Source organism: Haliotis cracherodii, unplaced genomic scaffold, assembly GCF_022045235.1.
Source record: "Haliotis cracherodii isolate W230 unplaced genomic scaffold, xgHalCrac1.p SCAF_5, whole genome shotgun sequence".
Classification (NCBI taxonomy): Eukaryota; Metazoa; Mollusca; class Gastropoda; order Lepetellida; family Haliotidae; genus Haliotis; species Haliotis cracherodii.
Window position 1 is genome coordinate 53,282,756 of NW_027266308.1, and position 24,224 is coordinate 53,306,979.

The 24,224-nt window shown below is 38.9% G+C and overlaps 1 protein-coding gene across 1 annotated transcript; it reads left to right on the plus strand.

Moving 5' to 3' along the window:
• Positions 1–767: 767 nt before the first annotated feature.
• LOC139443081 (zinc finger FYVE domain-containing protein 21-like) lies at positions 768–17,491 on the plus strand. Its single transcript, XM_071224013.1, has 7 exons — positions 768–891; positions 2,658–2,714; positions 8,807–8,975; positions 9,290–9,371; positions 12,869–12,966; positions 16,616–16,746; positions 17,055–17,491. The coding sequence occupies exons 1-7, from the start codon at positions 769–771 to the stop codon at positions 17,100–17,102; spliced, it is 708 nt and encodes a 235-aa protein (XP_071080114.1). The 5' UTR covers position 768; the 3' UTR covers positions 17,103–17,491.
• Positions 17,492–24,224: the final 6,733 nt, after the last annotated feature.

Here is a 24,224-nt window from a genome sequence, read left to right on the forward strand (position 1 = left end):
TTAAGATATCAGTAATTGTATTATGGATATCAGAAATGAATTTAAGATATCTTTCATTATTTTTTGATATCTTAAAAACATTATTGATATCTTTAAAACAATTGAAGATATCTGTAATTCTGTAAAATTATCACTGATTGGTAATTGGCAATGGACAATGGTCAAACGGTAGGGGGGGGGGGGGGGGGGGGGGTAATGTCTTATTGCGTTTGTTGTTCTCACATGTACAAACATATGCTCTCTGACTCATAGCATTCATTCACCTACACGATAAAGGAATAGGCATATACTCATATAATTTGAAAAAAAACACAACTGTAATTTTTTCACGCCCCCCACCCATGTAGTTGTGGTAATTTTGGCGATCCCCCAATTTTGCTCTATCAGTTTGTTCATGACAAAACCAACTCACTCATTCATTTGCCTCATGACTTTTTTGTGTCTAACAATAGTTGCAAATTAACAAATACCCAAATAATGTAGCCTAATAACACTACTCCCTTGAGCCCAACTCACTACATTTTACAATTGAAAACAAACGCAATCAAACAATATTGTGATACAATTTAGGTATCGTCATTTGCTTGCACTCTTCTTTGACCCATTAATTAAGTGAACATACCAATAAAATCAGGCTCCATATATTGGAATACATGTTCATAGAAATCTGAATAATTATTCAATTCCCAGAACAATGCTCACTATCTGACGTTCTCAGCAGTTCTCCCAATACAACATTAGTTTCGTGGAAAATAGAGCCTGGAAAACATGGCGGCGACTGGGGAAAAGAAACTTGTACGTTCCCAAAGTGGTTTGCGTATGGTTTGCATGAATGCAAATGACACCAGTCCATTTACATTACCAGAACCCCAATGGATCCCGGATGCAGACGTAAGATTAATTTTACTTGAAATCTTGCCTCTCTAACGACTGACAATACTGTCGTCTCAAATGTCAGTCAACCACACCCACTCGGGCCACTTTCACAAGTGGGTTTGTAAACATTGAAAGGGACATTTCATTTACTATGTTTGCGTCTGTGTAAATCATGTTAATTCATTATTATTCATCGATTAGATCAAAGCATAATGGAGATTGCAAACTGAAATAATAAATTTTGAAGTTCATAAACTTTAGTGCTGCCATTTGGGACTGCATGCAGGGTGTCAGTTGAAGATTGTTGCAAATGTATTAAAATGCCAAAAATTCAAGAACCACTATGTTATCTCTGAGTTTCTGCCATGCATGAGCTTGTCTATATCAATGTATATATCAATATATCAATACTGTATATCAATGATTAGGATTACCTTTCTTACAGACTTGAGCTTTAAGAATACTGAAACATTAAAGGGGCACTGATCTCTGACAATTCACCTTTTGCCTTTGTTTTTGTGTGTGTGTGTACACCCAGATGCGACTAGTTTGCAACCTATGCAGCGCCAGCCATAAGTGCATTTGTCGCTTTTATTGACAGTACAAATGCTTATCATCACATTGATCAACAAAATGAAATACAGTTTTGTCTTGGAAAAAATCTGGAAATGTACACAGTAGCTGTATCTTTAGGGGTTGATTTGTCTAACATCAGTAATGGTGACAAAGTTTTCTTAAATCACTTGCTTGGTACTGTGAGATTTCCGTTTACACTTTGACTTGTAATTCAAACTAAATATTTCACCTGGTCATTGCTTATTTCATCATGTGAATATGTCATAGTCAATGTGTAAAAAGGCTACAGTTTATTAAACACCTAAATATTCAGTTATTTTATCAATTGTTTGAAACATCTGTCCATTTGATTTATTATGATAACAAATTCCAAACATTTTGATGTTTAATTTCATCACCCAGTTTCTGAAAATGATAGGATTAAATAAAAATGAAAGTAAAAGTACATTTCTATAGTTTTGGGCTTCTAAACCAAATATTATTAGTCTATTGTGATGTATTTAAGTTCTTTGGAACCTTAACTATTTGGCAGTTTGGCAAGCACTTTAGTGCCAATTTCTAATATGTCTAACGCTGTAACATTAGGCAATTATCTTGTACGGGGAATGTATTCGTAAATATCAATGTAAAGGAACGATGTCCCATATGTCTGCATCTGTACAAAGTTCTTTGTAACAATGTAATATTTTGACATATGTGTTTCAGGATATTTGAGTTGTGTTTGTTTCTCAACTGATCACATAAGTTTGTTTCAGGAGTTTCACATAGGTGTCAAGTCTCATTGGTCAGCTGAGATAGCACACATGACAACTATTTTCATTATGTCCATGGTTTCTTAAAAACAATCTATTAAGTTAGATAACCATGAGCAATCAATGAATGTATTACCAGTCAATCCTTTGAACAAATATGTAGTTTTCACATTGGCACTTCAAGCCCAGAAATGGGCGTACTATGTCTGTTTTAGTAAACCTATGCACTTACTTTTGACAAATCCACTGTGCAACAGCAATTAATCAATCAACATATTTTCAGTTAATACCTTTGAATGAATGTTTTAGTTTTTTTTCTATTATGTGGCCTTAAAATGAAAGTTAAATTTAATTCAAATATTTTCCAAGCTCTGAGATGCAACACATGTTTTGACCATTGGGCTATTGTTGATGGCCAAATGATTACATGTTGCTTTCTTCATCTTTTTGCAGATGGGATTCTGCATGAACAGAAATTGTCAAGCCAAGTTTGACTTTATGAAGAGAAGGGTAGGTGACACAAAATTTTCCATCTTTTTTTCATTATGGAAAATATTTTCTATGGTGTCAAATAGTGTTAAATTGTTTACATTCTCTTCAGCTTTGTAAGTCCTGAACATGTAACAAAGGAAATGTAGCAAGACAGATAATAAGATTAATGTGGAACAAGTCGATTCAGTAGTGAGAACAATATTGAATTCAGTTCCTGTATCTGTTTATTGTCTTCTTTCCTGTTTTTGAAACATTTACCAACATGCCTATATGAGAATCCTTTCCACAGTTGAAAGCTATGGTTAGAATACTAATGGGTCAGATAAACAGGTAACTGAAGTAGTTACCCCACTTGATATTTTGATGTAGCATATTGGAGTGAAGATGAACAATGTAAATACAGTTAAGTACATCATGTCTCGTGCTGCTCAGAGGCTGCCCGGTTAGTCGCCAATGGACACTCGATCACAACTTTCATGCTGTATGGCAAAAATATTATATTTTTTTAATTCAAAATTGGGATTTTTTTAAGTTGTTATTTTCATAAATTTGTTTAACACTGTTTTGTCACATTGTGTTTGATGCACGTATGTAAACCTAAGCATTGACACCTCTTCCTCCTTGTTGGTCATGTGCTTCATCAGGGAAATACAAATCGCCTCTACAACATGTACAAAGCTGTTACATTAATTATAACTCCATCATATTTTAGCATGAACTGGGAAGTTCCTTTTGTGAAATTTTTACAAACACTTGTTGCAAACTTGGGGCCAAATAACAGCCTCTGAGTAGGACTAGATAAATCTCTCATCAGAAGTTTGTTATCAGTTGAATGAACTTATGAGTTTATAAAAATGTGTATGTATTTTAAAATACTGGTCCATCATTTAATGATTGATTCTTAATGACTGATCTACCCACCTCTTGCAGTCCATCCTTAGTTGATGGTAAAGTGTTACAAGTTTTAGTTTTATGTCATTGTTTATTCAAATGGCATATCATTCATAAGCGGTAACGATATTTTGATATTAATTGACAGATCAATAGACAGCAGATTGTCTTTATACAACAGTCTATGCAAAAAAAATATTTCCCCACACTTGTCTATTTGTATAACATGTGTAATTTGGGTGTTAATATTTTGATTATCAGCTGATTATTAGCTGAACTTATGAAACAGGGAAAACTTTTGCTAGTCTGGCTTCAGATATGTTGCTTAGTTGCAGACTGATATGTCAACCTATACATAACTAAGGAAGAGAATGTATGGATGTCAACTTCTTTATTATGAGGGGCTGTCGGGTAGCCTAGTGGTTAAAGCATTCGCTCGTCACGCCGAAGACCCGGGTTCGATTCCCGACATGGGTACAATGTGTGAAGCCCATTTCTGGTGTCCCCCGCCGTGATATTGCTGGAATATTGCTAAAAGCGGCGTAAAACCATACTCACTCACTCACTCTTTATCATGAGGAACAGAACGTTTCAGAGTATATGCTTACTCTTGATGAAGCACATCTTACCGAGGCAAGGGAGTTAACTGACTTTAAAAGTCCAGTTTCCACCCTGTCGAACTAGGCTGGAATTCCTGGACTCGATAGTAGCGCCACCAGTGGCTATTACGAGTTATGTCACTTGTATGCCTCTCCCATGGACCAATCAGATTCCACCTCTCATATCACTTGCGTTTGCTTCAAACAACATGGTGGAGCCCGGTCAAGACGATCTGATAGATAATCAAGACATATGTTGTGATAAAATGGGTCTTGCATTGCAAAGTGCATCAAGTCTAGTGAGGACCTTGATTAAAAACATGAAAAGATTTGGCAGTGCACATGTTTTACAAATCCTGCAGTCGACCGAAATCTGTATGACAGTTTACGAACTGGATTTTGATTTCGATGCACGATTGTGATTGGACCCGTTAGTCAGGCCAAAATGTAACTCCAAGTATACCAGCCTAGTTTGGCAAGGGTGGAAACTGGACTTTATAGTCAGTTAACGCCCTTGCCTTGGGAAGATGGATGAAGGAGTAAGTATATACCCTGAAACGTTGTGTTCCTCATAATAAAGAAGTTGACATCCATAAATTCACTTCCTTATGTGTATCACTTCTAACTGCCATTCGAAGACTTTATACATAACTAGTTCACCTAATTATTTCAAAAAGTGCAAGAAGTGAAAATGATAACCAAGTTGTAAAGAAATAAAGATGTCCCAAAATATGGTTGCAGAATGCATTTGACATGGGAACTAAATGTTTAGACACCTGGGTCCATTTGTGACCGATCTTACTCCCATCTGTAACAGCCTTTACCCTTAATAGTACTACCACAGTTTGGGCCAAACCTAGCCTGAGTTTGTATTTTCAAGATTTTGACATTTTTATGGAAATCTGGTATATGAATAAGGAAAATTATTCTGTATTAATATCTGAGACAAAAATCCCTGCTGGACATGCCGGAGGTGACACTGTTGGACCTAGGACATGATCGTGAGAGTGACACTGTTGGCCCTAGGGGATGACTGTGAGAGACAGTGGCCACTGCATGCCCGGAGTGCTACAACAGAGACTCTCACATGAGATGACCTCATATATTACTGCCTGCTGACTCATTGTACAGTTTCAAATGATAATGTGAGGATTATCTAAATATGAAATTAATGTGGGGCGGTTGGGTAAAAGCGGTTGCTGGTCACACCGAAGACCGGGGTTCGATTCCCAACATGGGTACAACGTGTGAAGCACATTTCTGGTGTCTCCCTGCTGGAATATTGCTAAAAGCGGCGTAAAACCATACTCACTGAAATTAATGTGATAAATGTAAATGTAGTGACACTGGAAATGCATGGTAGTATGTACTGACACTGGTTTATCTACGCTTGCTCAGAGGCTTTACCTACCGTGATCGCGTGATCGCGAGAATTTCATGTTGACATAGAACCGTCAAACAAAAACAAATATGACTTTTAACGAGTCAAAGTATGTCATTTATGATGTATGTATCCATTCTCTGTCAACTGAAGTTCGTTTCAAGGCGTCAATAGCGGTATTCTGACCGTGGTTGCTGTTAATAACGGTGAGTTGTGCGATCTTCCGAAATTAATAAAAACAATATTAAAAAGAATTTTGAATAAAATTAATGAAATAAGTTACAAACATAAGTCCAGATATACAAAGAACACTTTTTATAGCCAGACAGTGTAATTACATGATTATTTTGCGTACTTCAGTATGGATTTGTTGACATGGTATTTCCGGTTTTCGTGCTCACGGTAATGTCTTTCCATGGGGGAAAAAAACAGCCAATCCATAATTTGTGTATAATGCGCACCCCCTTCTACACAGCTGTGTTTATTCGAAAAAAAGTGGGCACTATACTCAAGAAAATACGGTAAATCCTAGTAATATAGTTAAACAAATGTTATGGCTGTGTAGAGGTAACTTGTATAGAACTGATAAGAGACCAATAAAGGGGAAGAGGCTTAATTACTAGGGCTGCAACAAATACACTATGAGGCAAATACGATTCGTATCACGAATATAGGGTAACGAATACGAATATTAATTCTTGAATACAATAACAAGTCAGCAGCTGATGTATTATTTGTTATATGCAGTGTAGTAATAACAACATACATTATTTGACATGGTTTGTTCATTATTAATATATTATACATTTATATACTGCTCTTATCCACATTTATTCCAAGTTTCCATATAAAAATTAGATCCAAAGCAAGTGATATATTATGATTCAATGAAAACACAGATATTAAATATTAGGTGTAACATTTATACAAATTTTCAGATGATTAAAACCCAATATATATTAGGATACAGGGAAATTGCTGACATAAAATGTTAGTTTCAGTTATAGCTTATAGATAAACTCCCAGACATAGTCATTCGTTAATTGTAGGACACACCCCATTGTGTATCAACAACGAATCATATTCTTGTATTTTGTTCTAGTTTTAGTTAAATAGAAGCAAGATGTTAGGCAGAAGGGGTTTGACTCTCCAACCAAGGATACAACTCGCCCACAGCCCAGAGGGGTGTACCAACTCTCTGTGGCATCTCCAGCTATATTTAAGATATTGTTATTTTTGTGTCTTGTAAGAAAAATTGTAATTAGTCTCTTGTGACTCTGGCTCTTTGCTTACTAATTCCCCAAGAAAACCAGCACATCATTTGGAAGGATTTGAGGTTCTGAATATCAGAAACACAGTACCATATTAATATGTTCCCAATTTGTCTGCCACTGGCACTCAGTAAAGTTTATTTGTTTGTTTGTTTGTTGTTGTTGTTGTTTAACACCCACTCAGCAATATTCCAGCTATATGACTGCGGTCTGTAATCAAATCTGAACCAGACAATCCAGTGATTGACATCATGAGCATCAATCCACGCAATTGGAATACGATGACATGCATCAACCAAGTCAGCAAGCCTGACCAGCTGATCCCGTTAGTCGCCTTTTCGACGAGCATAGTTGCCTTTTACGGCAAGCATGGGTCGTTGAAGACCTATTCTACCCCGCACTCAGTTAAGAAACGTAGATAAATCCCTGACTGATATCTGGGAACTTCTAGAAATGGTGGGGAGGGGGTGCTTCTGCTTTTGCAAGTTCTTACAAACACTTTCCAAGTTTCATGTTAGGCATTATCTAGTATTCCAAACTAAATACCTATTGCATAGGAAATTGTGATTTTTGTAAATTTAGCAGTTTATTAATATTTCGTTCAATGTAATAATGTAAAACTAAACATTACAGTATCAGCTGATGAATAGATAATAAAAATGCGGTTAATTTTGGATGTCATTGCATAACATAATATCGGTTTATTCCTAAATTTTTAATGTTGATACTCTATTGATATAAATATTAAGATATCGATCATGAATTATTCACAGCCACAACAATGCTTACGTTTATCATGGTTTATTTGGATTACCATGTTTATTATGGACAATGAGGAAGCAGAAAATTTCACTGATAAGCTTAGTTTATATTTAGCATTAACTTGAAAAATCGAGGTAATTTTTATCTATTCACATACAGAATAATTAATGTTTATATTAATCTATATATCCTGATACTAATATTTCCCTTCAGTGATCAATGACACTTCTACAAGAAAATTTGATGGAATGAATACCATATGAACCAAATAATGTCCAATCGTCTGCTATTGCCAACCTAATACCGGTATTTACAGTAGCACTATGAATGGTTGATATGTCAGAATAAGTAATTACTGCTAGCCTACTTGCCTGTGAGGGACCAGTGACATTTAGAAGTTGACTTGACTTGTTGGATTTTACATTCCAAGTTACATGGTTTTTGATTGACTTCCTTCAGTTATCCCATGTATTTGTTTGTAACTTCAGGCTGTGTTTAGGTCACTCACTCACTCACTCACTCACTCACTAACCCACCCACCCACCCACCCACTCACTCACTCACTCACCCACTCACTCACTCACTCACTCACTCACTCACTTACTCGCTTCTTACTGTGAATGTAAGACTGAAACAAGGTCTAATTCATCAATGAAAACAGTTGGCCTAATCTTCTAAGGCACAGTTCCTTGTGGAGAGTTGTGTCCCTTAGGCTTGCCAGAATCCTAACATCACAAGGTAGATTCACCCTGATTATGAGTCTTGTTTTCTCAGCATCTTCATCCTGCTCATGGGTTTCACAAAGCTGGTAATGTCTATGACTGCTTCACTTGGACCTAAGGGCGTTGGGGTAACCAAGTGGTTGAACCATTCATTCGTCATGCACATAGGTACAATGTGTGAAGCCCATTTCTGGTGTCCCCGCCAAAATATTACTGGAATACTCCTAAAATGAGCGTAAATCCATACTCACTCACTCTTTTACTTAGATCTTTCCTCCCACATTAAGCTTAACACAACATGATAAGTGGTGATAAGCCCAATCCACTCACTCTCTCATGCTTATCAGAGCCGGTAATGTATATTATCTGAGAACTAGCATGACAAGCATTCATGGCTAATGGATCTTTTGTGCTAATCTCTAACCATCTGTACAAAATTACTCGTAACTTAAATCTACTATTGAGGAGTTATCTTCCCTTTCAGCATCATTGTCGACGTTGTGGAAAGGTCTACTGCAACACCTGCTGTGATAAGAAGTTGCCACTGCCTCGCATGTGCTTCGTCGACCCTGTGCGCCACTGCAATAACTGCTATGAAAATACTTTAAAGGAGAATGAGTTCTATGACAAACACCTGAAAACACTGCTGACAGGTAGATAGATGTTTTTCTACTATTGTTAATCTATACCAACCCAGTTCTCAAAAAGTGGGGCGGATGGGTAGCCTAGTGGTTCTCAACACGCCGAAGACCTTGGTTTGATTCCCGACATGGGTACAATGTGTGAAGTCCATTTCTGGTGTCCCCTGCCGTGATATTGCTGGAATATTGCTAAAAGCGGCGTAAAATTCTCTCACTCTGATAAGCATGATAAGCCATCAGGTGTCAACATGGATAAAAATCGCCAATGTGTTACTGTTCTTTTCCGTTTCAACAATTATGTTTTATGAGTTATCTGCCCCTTTTAGGAGGGGAGTTCCTTATGCTGGACCAGGATGAAAACTCGGACAGCTCAGAATCCTTCCTTTGTAAACTCTCCAGCAATAACAGGTGAGACATTTTGTGAATCTTGATCTACTTGGTAAGTGTTATAATTATTTAATCGTGCACCTGTTGGGGATTCGGTGTCAGAATAGATCACCAGCAACTTATGCCCGTAAGCTTGGGTGGTCAGGCTCAGTGACTTGATCGTAGTCTGATGGCATGGTCATTGTGCATAAGATCAAACACTGATCTGTCTGGTCCAGGCTTGTTTATTTACAGGGATTATTGCCAGAATTTTGCAGAGTGCAGCATTAAACAACGACAGAAAACAATTTCGTTGTGCAGTCCCACATGGAAAGTTGTAAATGGCATGCAAAAATGTGCCAGCTCTCCCAGACAGATATGTAACCTGCCTTAACTAGTGTCAAGCGTTCAGTGGATCAACGTTTTAAGGCTTCGTTGAAGAATTCTGTTCTACCTTAGCTGACAGGCTCTCCATTGCTATCGTACCTCCCTTCTTTTGTGTTTTCAAGACCACGTCATTGACCATCTCTTCCCTATTCACGCACTACCTGTTGTCATTCTTGTCACAGCTTGTTGTTTCTGCCTTTTCGATGACTATGGCCTGTATGCATGAGGATACACTATTGCCTTCTACAGTCGTCCCATGTTCAGCCGACCACAGACTGGCCTGTATGTTCAATATGGTTATTGCTACAAGCGAAGCATAACCATAGTTGCTCCCTCACTCACTCTTTCACCTATGCATTGCCTGGATCGGATTAATAATAGTGGTTTGGAGACGTTATGAAAGTGGCATCGCTCTGCCTTAACTATTTCATGGAATTACCGGGCTCTTTCCTCGCCGTTTGTTTAATCTGTTGCTCAAGGAGATTGCCAACTTATATGTGATCGGGAATTTTAGACATTATCAAGGGACTGAAAATCGACAGGATCTTGCGCAGCATTTTATTAGTCCGATCGACAGGTTAATTTTTCTATTAATAACTTATATAACTTATATACATGCATCGGATATCAGGGCGATCAACTTGCTGAGGCACCGGTCATGTCACACATTCTACAGGGAAGTGCATGTACAATGTTATCTCTTCGGAACTCGGATGCCGTTTTGGATTGCATGTAGAGTTTTTCACCAAGTACGAGGTATTTTTTAGAGTACTTGAGATTATCGCCACACTACAAGCCTTGTGCAGCAACATAAGACAGGATACCAGTCTAGGCAAGGTTACAGTATTCAACGCCCAGTGTCGGGATGTTTGCATAGTGCATCAGGATTTTTCTCTGGGTTGTAGCAAACCCACTTATGTTGGAATTAGAACAGACGGACCAGTCATACAGACGGAGCCATTCAGCGCAGTTTACTTACTGTCGATGACATGACAGTGAGTAGATATATATTGATTTTTACATCGAAGTAACTGCATCGCTACTTTTAGTTAGACCTCAATGTCGTGTCAGCACTCAGCTTCCAAGACTTGGTACCTGACAGCCTCCTCACTGATGATGGTCCTGCCATACCAGTACTAACGTCTGTCTCCCAGTGGGTCTGGCTGGATCCACACCTTAGAGCAACCAGCAGCTTCAAATGTCAGCAAGGTTCTCTCTACGGGTGTTTCATCCAAGCCAGATTTGACAGCGCCAGCTGTTGAAGATCCATCGTCTTGTATATCAACAGATTGGCTCCTCCAAGTAGATGTCCCTGTTATTACTGATGCTCGACTTCCGGATTGATCGACCCCTTGACCAATCAGATTCGAGCGTAGCACATTCCCGGGATCCACTATGTCTTAGCCGATTCCCTATCATGACCAGATCAATCATCACCGATGGGATGGCATCTCCAGGTTCGACTCTCAGCTCCCAAGGTTCGTCTCTCCCATCTCAGGTCCTCAGGCATGGGACCATGATGCTCTGGCCATCTCGTGGGAGAACCTCATCATTGTCTTAGCCTTTTCCAACTAGCCAAGACCATCTCGGCGGCTCACTGTTTCTCCAGTAAGACCCTCTACAACCCAATCTCATGAAAACCAGACCTTAGTTCTCGCTACCGCTGAACAAAGATCTGAAGACATCCCATAAGGGGTCAGTTCAGAATGACCTTCCATCCGACTAATCAGATCGACGCTTTCCAGATTATGAAAGTGATAGTCGGAATGTAATTTCTACCTCGAAACCTTTAACAGGGGGTATTCCGAACAATAGTTACGGATTTAATGGCTGAATCCATACAACCTTGATCATCTGTTAGTCATTTCAGAATGTTCTTTTGTTCAGGTTTCAAATTTGTAATCGAGAACTGTTCAAAATATGTTTCGAAGCGTAGTCGCCAATTTGAAATTAGTGCCGTAAAGCACAAGAAAGCTCCCTTCTGATTGGTCAATCCATTGGTCGGTCAAAGTTCGCGCAAGGTCGTTCTGACGTAACACGTTATGGGATGTCCTCAGATCTTTGTTTAGCTGTAGAGAGAACGACCACAAGTGGAAGGCGTTTGAGGCCTTTTATCATGCTTGTGATATATTCCCTCCCACCTTCTTTGTCAATTACTTCCATCATTTAATATATACCTGGAAGAATAAGGTATTTACTTAGGCCATTTATCTTCCTGCGATCAACTCCACCATTGTTACTACCACGGTATCAAAGTTTCTACTGTTGCTGAACTTGTCTCTTATTCGGAGACTGCCTTCATGGTCTAATGGTAGAGTGTCCGCCCGGAGAGCGGAATGTTTGGGGTACGATCCCCGGCCGCGTCATACTAAAAGACGTTAAAAGATGGTACTTGTTGTTACCCTGTCTGGCGCTCGGCATTAAGGGGCTAAAACAAGGACTGGTCGGCTCGGAGTCAGTATACTGTGTCTGAGTGGGGTATTCATGTTAAACTGCGGCATGGTATCTCAGTGTGCTAGCACTATAAATCGGCATCAGTCCGGCCTAGTACAAGCAACCACACACACACACATATACACGTGCATGCACATCGCTATATAAGTGCAATAATCTGGGACGCGACGTTAAACCCCATTTCACCTCACCTCACCTCACCTCGGTCCTACAAGTTGGCGGACCAGTCCTCCTATTTCCGGCCTCCTACCTTTACGGAATCCTTCGGTATTGGAAAAAGTCCAATAAGTTGTGTCAGGGTTTCATGGAGAAATGTGTGTTCAGTACGCACAAATGTACAGAATGGATGCAGAAGAAAGATATATGACAAGAAATATATAAGTCCTGTAATTAACCCACCGGTATTTATCAGTTATCTTACAGTTCAATACACTATACTATTTTACTATTTACAGGACCCTCTAATTTCCTGTTAGAACCCTTGAAATAATTTTTCAGGACCCTGATATTTGCTGTAAGAACAGTTGAAATAATTATTATAAGGTAAATTCCTTTTTGTTTTAGGTATTGGTTTATTTTATTTTCCCCACTTTGGGACCAACTTTTGTTAAAATATTGTTATCAGATCTGTGAGCCTTGATTTAAGTATGGCATGTACATGTTTGTGTGTATTACATGTATCTGTATGTGCTTTGCAGACTCCTGACATTCGAGGGTGAGAATAGGAAACGAGAATCCATTTTGGTCGACCGGATTGAGGCAGTGCAGGTTGTCACTACAGATATCGATACACAAGGTGAGTCTTCACCATTGGTCCAGGATGAAGCAGGTGATCACAGGGGTATGGCTGTGTTAGGACAGTAACAGTGCTAGCATCTCATTGTGGAATGAGACCTTGAATCCTAAGAATCAGCTTATGAGGACAGCGTGAGATTTATATATGAAATTAGCTGATCACAGGGGTATGGCTGTGTTAGGACAGTAACAGTGCTAACATCTCATTGTGGAATGAGACCCTGAATCCTAAGAATCACCTTGTAAGGACAGCGTGAGATTTATATATGAAATAGGTGATCACAGGGGTATGGCTGTGTTAGGACAGTAACAGTGCTAACATCTCATTGTGGAATGAGACCCTGAATCCTAAGAATCACCTTGTAAGGACAGCGTGACATTTATATATGAAATTAGCTTGTAATGATACACCATGCATAGGTAGATATTACATGCTTCCTGTAAAAGGCGACTATGCTTTTCGTAAGAGGCGATCAGGTGGATGGGATCGGGTGTGGTCAAACTCACTGACTTGGTTGATCCATTTCATCGTATCCCAATTGCGCTGATCGATGCTCATGATGTCAATCACTGGATTGTCTGGTCTAGACTTGATTATTTACAGACTGCCGTCATATAGCTTGAATATTGCTGAGTGCGGCGTTAAACAACAAACAAAAAGACAAACAAAACAAAAGGTAGATATTAAGGTTGCGATATGATACAGCCTATTTTTTATTGATACATAAGCTGATAATAATGGGCACGGGTGGCCCAGTTGTCGAAGGCAAACGTACGAGATTACTTTGGGCTTTCCTAACACATTAAGCTGACATGCCATGATACAACTGGAATACTGTTAGAAGCAGCGTTAAACCAAACTCACTCACTGACTAATCTGATAATACATGACTTGTATCCTGGCACGAAATATAGCAATGCACTGACCCTCCAGTGTATCGTTAATGCCCTAATATGAATTACTGTAAACAGCTTTATTTCTGCGCCGTTAAAATACTGCGAATACCACACCAAAGACAATACTGCGACGAGATATTTTTGCGAGTTGCCGTGTTGAGATGACCCCTAGATTACCAAACAAAAGACAGATTCTCTCCAAACCTGAAGGGATTGCGACCAATTATCAAATACGATAATTGACTCAACTCAGTGTCATGACTGAGTTTGAATGCAAACTATATCAGAAGACACTAATTGGTCTGTTTACTCTGTCATTTGTGATGTAATGTGTGACCATTCTGCATTCATTTGTGTTTTTAACTTATGGAGTAACTTGTGGTTCTGGTTGATGATTTCAACATTTGATGACGTGTTGCAATGAATAAAGTATGTATGTATTATTTATACTTATTTTTGCGTTTTTAATTTTTGCGATTGAGTCTCGTTCGCAAAACTCGCAATAATAAAAAGGTCGCAAAAAATTTCCTGTTTACAGTAGCCCTTAATCCATTACTTGGCATGAAGTAGAGAAAATGGTAGAAACCATGTTTACATGATTAACCTGACTGTGCCAGGATGACAACAAACATGGGTAACATCCAGCTTGAGTTCTGTTAAATTGTCCTGAATTTTGGTTGCGATTCAAGTATTTGTTTGTGCAGAGTCACACAAAATTGTGAAGTTTGAATAAAGGTTGATTCCGTTTCTGTTTTCCTGCCTTCAGACGAGGAAGGTTTGTTGATGGGTGTTGTGTGTGCATGGTTTGCTGGTAGGGCCGGCCACAAGCTGTCCTGTCATGTTTCTTGCATGTCAGTGTATCAAGACAGGGACTATTTCGTTTCCAAATACTATTTCTGACGTTTGTGTAATGTTTTCGAAGCACAATGTTATTAGTTACTTTTCAACCTATATTTATGTTTACTTTATGTAATATTTCAGAATGTACTTCCATTTCTTTTTGACTCCGGGGCAGTCGGGTAGCCTGGTGGTTAAAGTGTTCGCTCGTCACGCCGAAGACCCGGGTTTGATTCCCGACATGGGTACAATGTGTGAAGCCCATTTCTGGTGTCCCCTGCCATGATATTGCTGGAATATTGCTAAAAGCGGCGTAAAATCAAACTCACTCACACTCACTCTTTTTGACTCCAAATGTTTTAATCAGCATGTTTATTTTGTACACTGTATGTTGCCCATTGACATTCTCTCTTGTAATCAGTATGTGTAGTCTGAGTGTTGTGCTGTCAGTCTTATCATTGGTTCATTCTAATAACAGAAGGGAGGCCCAGGGGTCAAAAGTGCTATGACTGAAATACTGTTCAAAACAGCATTGGACCTATTTCACTCACTCACTCCAATAGCACTAATGTTATTTGCAAAAGATTTCTGCTTAAAGCCAATTCAATGAATAACAAGTTATAAGGTATAAAGAGTATCACCATATACAGAATAGGCATTAAGAAGTAGACTTTAGTATTTTAATGAAAGAGATTAATGTTTAAGTTACCAAAGTATGTTTCCGACATGTCTCACTCCAAACCCATCTTCTCACCTGGCGACCATTAGTGATCATGGTGATGATGTTGTAACGGAAGTTTACACTCGCCACAACCAGAACGTGAAGGTACCTCGGTTCAGACGGGTATGTTAACATTCGGGTGTTTGGAAAGGGATACTTAAGCTTGTGCGTGGTGCACAAGCTTCAGTTAGCGTCTGGCTCCGGGAACAGGCTTGCCGAAATCTGTACACATACGTGCGTTCGGTATGGTAAGATAATTGTATTAGTAGTAGTTGTTGTTTTTTTTATTTGCCCAGTCACACCATTTTTTCTGTTTAGGTTATCATGTTTGTTATGGTGAGATAGATTTAGCATATGTTTTAGGGATATTTTCTACTGGAATTTTGTGTGCCAGTGTTGGTTAGGCTAGAGAGTTTCCAAGTCTTTGGACCTGGTGTGTCGACCGAGTGTGTCAGATAGGTTCGAGGACTGTGACTAGTGAAAGCGTTTAACGCCTACAGGTATATCGGTCGATATTAGTACTTCCATTGGTTGGTAACAAGTTGTGACCGAACTTGTAACACAGGTATATCGTTCGATATTAGTACTTCCATTGGTTTGTAACAAGTTGTGTCCAAACTAGAAACACAGGTATATCGTTCGATATTAGTACTTCCATTGGTTTGTAACCAGTTGTGTCCAAACTAGAAACACAGGTATATCGTTCGATATTAGTACTTCCATTGGTTTGTAACCAGTTGTGACCGAACTTGTAACACAGGTATATCGTTCGCAAATACCTAGAATTGTAATAAATCAGTATGAGGAACAATTTTGTGGTTTGTTTCTTATTTAAGACTTAAGCATTACTCCCTCACTCAGAGTGCCAACCAAACTTGGAGAACCTCTTGTTTAAATTTTGTAAGCGTAACAAGAGTTTATGCAAACTCTTGAGGCGGGAATGAGTCTATAAAAGTAAATCGCTTACAATGTGCCTCTTTCGGCAACCTTTGTGAAGGCTTGTCATGGTCAGTCAGTCGCATTTGATATCACAGTTTAACAATTATGTGAGGCCCCCATCCTGCACTCTGAACTCATTCTTGACAAAAGGATTAATGAAAATATCTTGGGTAACTTTTGAATGCATTTGATCTTGTTGCATCACCTTCCTCAACTATCTATGATGGTTGGCCTTGACCTTGACCTTGTATTCCAGGCAACAAGATGGGCACAGGGATCGCTTTGCGGTACAAGGATAACTACGGGGATAGTCAGACCGTGAAGATGGAGGTGATCGATGGCAGCAGCAAGAAGCAGGGCATGACATGGGTGGCAGCCATGCAGAAGGTAAATAACCGTGATGGCGTCCACTCGGTGCAGGCTTTCCTTACAGAAGTAAGATGCCGTCAAATATTGATGCATCTTGATATTTTGTCAAGATTAGGGCTGCAATGCAAACAATCATGAGATATTAATTTTGTAATTTTTTATCCACATATTCTGATCTTTTTCTGTGGTTGTGAACCATAAGGAGTTGTACGTTACCCATTTGCAGTGTTGTGAATTGGATTACTAAACTTTGTTTTTTTCTATAAATAGTGCATGCATTTGTGTAAAATCCTTTCATTCACTACATGGGATTTGTACCCTTTCAGGCCTTCAAGATGATATTCGAATCTCGAACCTCCTCCTCATATCCTTGATGGCATCTTTGAAGAAGGGGAGATACAGTCAAATTTCGCTGAACACCTACACGCAAAATCCTTGTTGGGTTTTCTTTAAGAATTCTCATTTCCTGAATGCACTTACTCATGATTTGATGTTTTGTTTAAAACTCCACAGAAGAGGATATGAATTCCCTAAAATAGGGTCTTCATTGTGAAAAATTTGTTTAGCTGTTGGGAGTAGTTTTTACAATTTTCATACATATGTACTTGAGTTTCGTTCCAATATGTTTTTGTGTGTGTTTGAAATAGTCGACTCTGTGAAATCAAATAAAAAATATAAACAGATCGTGAAATATGAGGAGCCAGTACAATTACATGGACATTTTGAAAGCTATTCTTAAAGTTTGACTTATTGTGTCAACTGTTATGTGATATGTATGATATGATGGTAGTAAAATGTTCGGTTATTCTTGTCACACTATGGCTGAAATATTGCTGATGTGACCTTAGTTTCAACTCCCTCTCTCACTCACTCAGTTAATGGGCCCATTTCTGGCGTTCCCGGCTGTGATATGGCTGGAACATTGCTAAAAGCGGCGTTAAACCATACTCACTCACTCACTCACTCACTCACTCACTCACTCACTCACTCAGATAATGGAGGAAGTATATGCCTAATGATGGAAGATGGGAAGGTTGCCGGATATTGACTATATATCAGGATTATATTGCATGTAAATGTTTCAGCAATTTGTTTTTTGATTCAGTGAAACCTCATTAACGTCATGATCCTTAACTACTATGTGACCACTTTGTAGCCTAATATCAGCACTATATGGCCTAATGTCGGCACTGTGGTCTTATATCACCAATATATGGCCTAATGTCGGCACTGTTGTCTTATATCGCCACTATATGGCCTAATGTTGGCACTGTGGTCTTATGTCACCACTATATGGCCTAATGTCGGCACTGTGGTCTTATATCACCACTATATGGCCTAATGTTGGCACTGTGGTCTTATATCACCACTATATGGCCTAATGTTGGCACTGTGGTCTTATATCACCACTTTATGGCCTAATGTCGGCACTGTGGTCTTATATCACCACTATATGGCCTAATGTTAGCACTGTGGTCTTATATCACCACTATATGGCCTAATGTTGGCACTGTTGTCTTATATCACCACTATATGGCCTAATGTTGGCACTGTGGTCTTATATCACCACTATATGGCCTAATGTTGGCACTGTGGTCTTATATCACCACTATATGGCCTAATGTCGGCACTGTGTTCTTATGTCACCACTTTATGGCCTAATGTCGGCATTGTGGTCTTATATCACAATTTTTAGGCCTAATGTCGGCACTGTGGTCTTATGTCACCACTTTATGGCCTAATGTCGGCACTGTGGTCTTATGTCACCACTTTATGGCCTAATGTCGGCATTGTGGTCTTATATCACCATTTTTAGGCCTAATGTTGGCACTGTGGTCTTATATCACCACTTTATGGCCTAATGTCGGCACTGTGGTCTTATGTCACCAGTTTATGGCCTAATGTCGGCATTGTGGTCTTATATCACCATTTTTAGGCCTAATGTCGGCACTGTGGTCTTATGTCACCACTATATGGCCTAATGTCGGCAATGTGGTCCCACTATATGGCCTAATGTTGGCACTGTGGTCTTATATCACCACTATATGGCCTAATGTCGGCACTGTGGTCTTATATCACCACTATATGGCCTAATGTTGGCACTGTTGTCTTATATCACCACTATATGGCCTAATGTTGGCACTGTGGTCTTATATCACCACTTTATGGCCTAATGTTGGCACTGTGGTCTTATATCACCACTATATGGCCTAATGTTGGCACTGTGGTCTTATATCACCACTTTATGGCCTAATGTTGGCACTGTGGTCTTATATCACCACTTTATGGCCTAATGTCGGCACTGTGGTCTTATATCACCACTTTATGGCCTAATGTTGGCACTGTGGTCTTATGTCACCACTTTATGGCCTAATGTTGGCACTGTGGTCTTATATCACCACTATATGGCCTAATGTTGGCACTGTGGTCTTATATCACCACTTTATGGCCTAATGTTGGCACTGTGGTCTTATGTCACCACTTTATGGCCTAATGTTAGCACTGTGTTCTTATGTCACCACTTTATGGCCTATTGTCGGCATTGTGGTCTTATATCACAATTTTTAGGCCTAATGTCGGCACTGTGGTCTTATGTCACCACTTTATGGCCTAATGTCGGCACTGTGGTCTTATGTCACCACTTTATGGCCTAATGTCGGCATTGTGGTCTTATATCATCATTTTTAGGCCTAATGTCGGCACTGTGGTCTTATATCACCACTTTATGGCCTAATGTTGGCACTGTGGTCTTATGTCACCAGTTTATGGCCTAATGTCGGCATTGTGGTCTTATATCACCATTTTTAGGCCTAATGTCGGCACTGTGGTCTTATGTCACCACTATATGGCCTAATGTCGGCAATGTGGTCCCACTTTATGGCCTAATGTCGGCACTGTGGTCTTATATCACCACTATGTGGCCTAATGTCAGCACTGTGGTCTTATATCACCACTATGTGGCCTAATGTCAGCAATGTGGTCTTATATCACCACTGTGTGGCCTAATGTCGGCGCTATTGTCTTACAATACCACTGTGCAGCCTAATATTGGCACACTGATCTTATGTCACCAACACGTTGCCTAATGTTGGCAGATTGGTCTTATATCACCACTATATGTCCTAATGTCGGCAGTGTGGTTGTAGTTGAACTACAGATGGACTTGAGGACCAATGAGTTAATGAGGTTTGTTACTTTCTCAGTATAATTGTAATGGTTTATGTGATGACTCATCTTCATTTCATCCATTGCTGCTGTAGAGATTGTGTTGACTCTTTTTTGTTTTAAGGCTTAGATGAGAGGACGGTTGCATGTTGCATGTTGCTTTGTTGCGTGGGGATAGCGGCATTTGTTACAGCTTCTGATGACAAGTGTCAACGGTACTGCTGTAATCGATGATAGAACCAGGTTATGTTTAATGGGATTTGTCGTTCTGAATTTTAGATTCTTCTTGTAAGTGTTTTCTCATAGAGAAGTAAAACTAAGATTTGTTTTCATCCCTGTTAAACCCTGGTCAACTTGAATTATGCTTTTAACTACCAACATGTTCATTTGTGTATAATCTTCATATTCATGATGGCAACATTTTCGTCCAGCTTGACTCTTCCAGTTCTGTTTATTGCACATTTGTACAGTAGCACCTGCATAATGACGGCTTTATCAAACAATATTGTAATGAGCCAAAGTTAAAGGTGAAGGTGTTTAATGATTGGATAAGGGACTCAAGTCAAAGACTTCATATTTGCCGTAATATGTGCCCCCGTCTCTTAGAAAATTGACAAATTGGGGTGCTTATAAAAAACGGGCACATTTGTTGTCAGAGATTGGATGGTAGACAATAAATTTAGTTCAAATGTCATTTTTTATATTAGTTACTGGCTATTATAAAGCCCTCTCACACTGCTGCTTTTCTGAAACTATCATCTGTTAAATATGAACAAAAATATTGATTGTCAAATAAGTTTTCGGGCTTTGTATGAGGCACTTATGAAGATGATGACTTATTGATTGGTTTAGAATTTGGCCAGGGGCTCTTATTGGAGCAGGGTGCCTAATATGGTGAATGCATTGTTTTGTTTCTGACATGGGATAAGGTTAACAGAACAGAGTTCCAGTCTGACCTATTGCCCACAGCAAGTTGGCAAGGTTTGTGTCCATCTACTTAGACAAACAAGGTGCTATACTGGTAAATGAGAAACTTGATGTTGTAAAATGAGCATGGTCATTTTGAATCATGATCTGAGGAGAGTTGTTTCCCTTCACCATGCCAGAATCCTACGATAGTGGGTTTAAATCCCAGAATCACCCTAATGTCAAACCTTTGAGGTTTCACCAAATTGGTAAATATCTTAGATCTGTATATTGCTTGGAGATTTCCACATGCCATGATGTAACTGAAATGTGTTTTCATTAATAAGTACTTGACATCTTCGTGTTGCAAGTTGTACAGTGCATGGATAGCCATGGTATGTGTGTTCACTCACATGGAAATGATATAGGAAATATGGGTTGGTTTACCCTGCTGGTTTATGACAGCAACATTGTACAACAGTGTGAAACTAGAACCTGGACCTTACTTCAGATCATTGCGAAGGTTTATTCATATATTGAATGATTCCAGAAAATACTCATATTGAACAATATAAATTGTATGATAGGCATTACTTAGAAGTTGATGGATGACCAAGTAAAGACAATGTATGGATAACAACTGCGTTAATAACTGTAAGGGCTATGTTTCTGTATAGATCCTTATATCGTTGTCAAGCAACATCTATACCCTAACGTCGCCTTCAGTTATTAAAGAAGTTGTTATACATAAATTGTGTGTACTTTTTTTAACAATTTACATTGAAATGTTCAATACAAGCCCGTTTTCAATGTTTTTTTGCTTTACTTCTGTAAAATTTGAAACAAGTAAATCACAAAATAAAATTGGTGTGGCTTCAAATACATTAAAATTACAAACTGTCATTGAAATATTTTTTCATGAAGAATAAGTATTGGTATCTTAGTTAAAATTTGAAAAACATTTAAATGGCATGAAAACTGAATTTAATATTGTGCCAAACTGTTAGCAGTTTAGTGTCTATTGCTATGGCAATCAATGACAGATAGTAGTATTCATTGCATGTGCTGTAGTAGAGTAGTTGTAAGTTATTGATGTGTATCAAGTTGTTTATATTTATTAATGGCTTCTTTCATCTCACATTCCTCAGAAGAAATAAATGGTTGTGTTTCTTTATAAATAAACATTTTTATCATGCCTGTTCTGTTTGCTTAATAAAATCTTGTTAAATACCGTATTCGACGTAATAAGCGCCCCGCTCTAAAAAGTGCCCACGGGGATATTTGCTAATATCTTGCATGGCTAGTGAACAATCCCAATTAGCACCCCTCCTGATTGATTAATGTACACAAGACTTATTTATTTGTGTATAATACGCACTCATATGTTATATGCACCCTTAATTATGGGCAATTAAAAAATTCTGGAAAAATATATCTGTCGTGTATAATACGCACAGACTTTTCTTTTGTATCATTCAGGCTGTAAACATAAACCATGGAATTTACGATCTTTTAACTCTGTTTTTTTTCACCAAAACTTCATTCTAATTTTGAGAGTGCCCTGGGCGCTTATTAGGTCGGATACGGTATTGTATAGTTTTTTTTTACAAATTCCACTTAAAATCAAGAAATGTTCTGACAAATTTCAAAGTAGGGCAATGATGTTGGAGTGTATTCTGCATCAGGAGTTTCAATAGTCATAGTGCTACAGTCACTGCAAATGTTTGTTAAGGTATGGGAGTTTCAATAGTCGTAGTGCCACAGTCACTGCAAGTCTATACTATGGTATGGGAGTTATGATAGCCTTTGTACTAGTCACTTCAAGTCTTTGATAAGGTATGGGAGTAACAAGAGATCTAGTGCTACAGTCAATGCAAATCTTTGTTAAGGTATGGGAGTTACATGTCTTTTTGATGTTCAGCCAAATCCTTCACCAAACAGGTTCAACATTTAAGGCGACCTGATATGTCAGTGCTATAGCATACCAGCAGAGTAAGCAGATTTGAATGAGGCTAATGAAGCTCTAGATAATGGTTTTTCTGTGGAACACTTTCCTTACTTTGTGTTGAAATTTTCCCTTCGCCGTGTTATCCTCATACACACACATTGAGTAGCTGCAAAAAGGCGTATTTGAATCAGAGGCAGGTCCAGGATTTTGTAAAAGGGAGGGCCCTCCTCCAGAGCCCCCCCCCCCCCCTTCTACACTTTTACTCCTCTATACCATCCACCCCACCCCCACACACCTTTCTTTCACCCCCTCCTCCAGCACCTAGTGCCAGATCCGCCAGGTCAATAGTCACCCATTCGTTCTGTTTGTGTATACAATTTCATGCAGCTCCTTACGTCTGTCACATTTCAAAATCCTTACTGTCATTTTCATATTGCTTTTTATGTTTTTATGTAGATATGTATATAGGTCCCTTCCTTGTAAATATGTAGGATTTCTACTGTTTCTACCTGTGCATGTTCACTTCACATTTGTATGGCTCTTTCATTGATAGCCAGAGGACTTTTGTTCAGACTGATCGAAGAACAACTAAATTTGCTTGGGTGTTTTTGTATGTCTAAGATGAATAGAAGTATGTTTCCCAACTCCTGATGAACAAAATGGGAGAAACATTTGACACAGTTGTATCCAGTGTGGACAGGCTCTGTTATTTGTTTGATTTCATGTCACTGTATCCCAACTGTGTGGATCCATGATCACATAGATCCATGTCTATCACTGGAGTGTCTGGCCCAAGCTAATTTTGTTTTTTACAGACCGTCATCATGTAGCTGGAATATTGATGTGTGCTGCATTTAACAACAAACAAGTGACCTATTCCACATTCTTCTCACTGTTTTCAGATTAGCAAGGGTTTCGTTATTATGGCTTATTTAAGCAATGTACAGGATAGCTTCTGGTGATATTGGGGATGTGGTGTCTAGATTTGCTCATGTAAAGTGATGTGCCTTTTTGTCTTTATTCTCTGTAGTATTATTTTTTTAAGTATCCATCAGAGATCCTTTTTTTCTCCATTTTATCCAAGTCCTGTGAACTTTGATTGCTTTTTCTCAGTCATTGCATAATATCTTTTGGCAGTATTCAGTAATTTGATGAAAAGTGTTTTTCAATATGACTTATTTGGTATCTTACTGCCTTACTGTTATGTTTGGTACTGGTATGCTCGTCTCACTATGGAGTCATTATGAAGCCTCCTTATAAAACATGGAGGAAGTGGCATGGATGGCATAGTGCTCGAAGGTCGATCACTCTCCCTATTTTGTCCCCTACTTGCCATGATTGTGAGTTGAATCCCGCCAACTATGATTCTGGCACCAGGCTTTTCTGGTGTTGTTTTCGTCTGTTATGAAGTACCAGCAGTGTGAGACATAGATAAGTGATTTTCTTGAGTATAGTGCACGCTGATTTTCATCCCAGC

What these genes read in the sequence shown, in the direction of transcription:
- LOC139443081 (XM_071224013.1), top strand. Translation starts at nt 769, where the DNA reads ATGGCGGCGACTGGGGAAAAGAAACTTGTACGTTCCCAAAGTGGTTTG. An exon ending in TTGACTTTATGAAGAGAAGG is followed by an intron (nt 2,715 to 8,806) that starts GTAGGTGACACA and finishes CTTCCCTTTCAG; the next exon opens with CATCATTGTCGACGTTGTGG. An exon ending in AAACTCTCCAGCAATAACAG is followed by an intron (nt 9,372 to 12,868) that starts GTGAGACATTTT and finishes TGTGCTTTGCAG; the next exon opens with ACTCCTGACATTCGAGGGTG.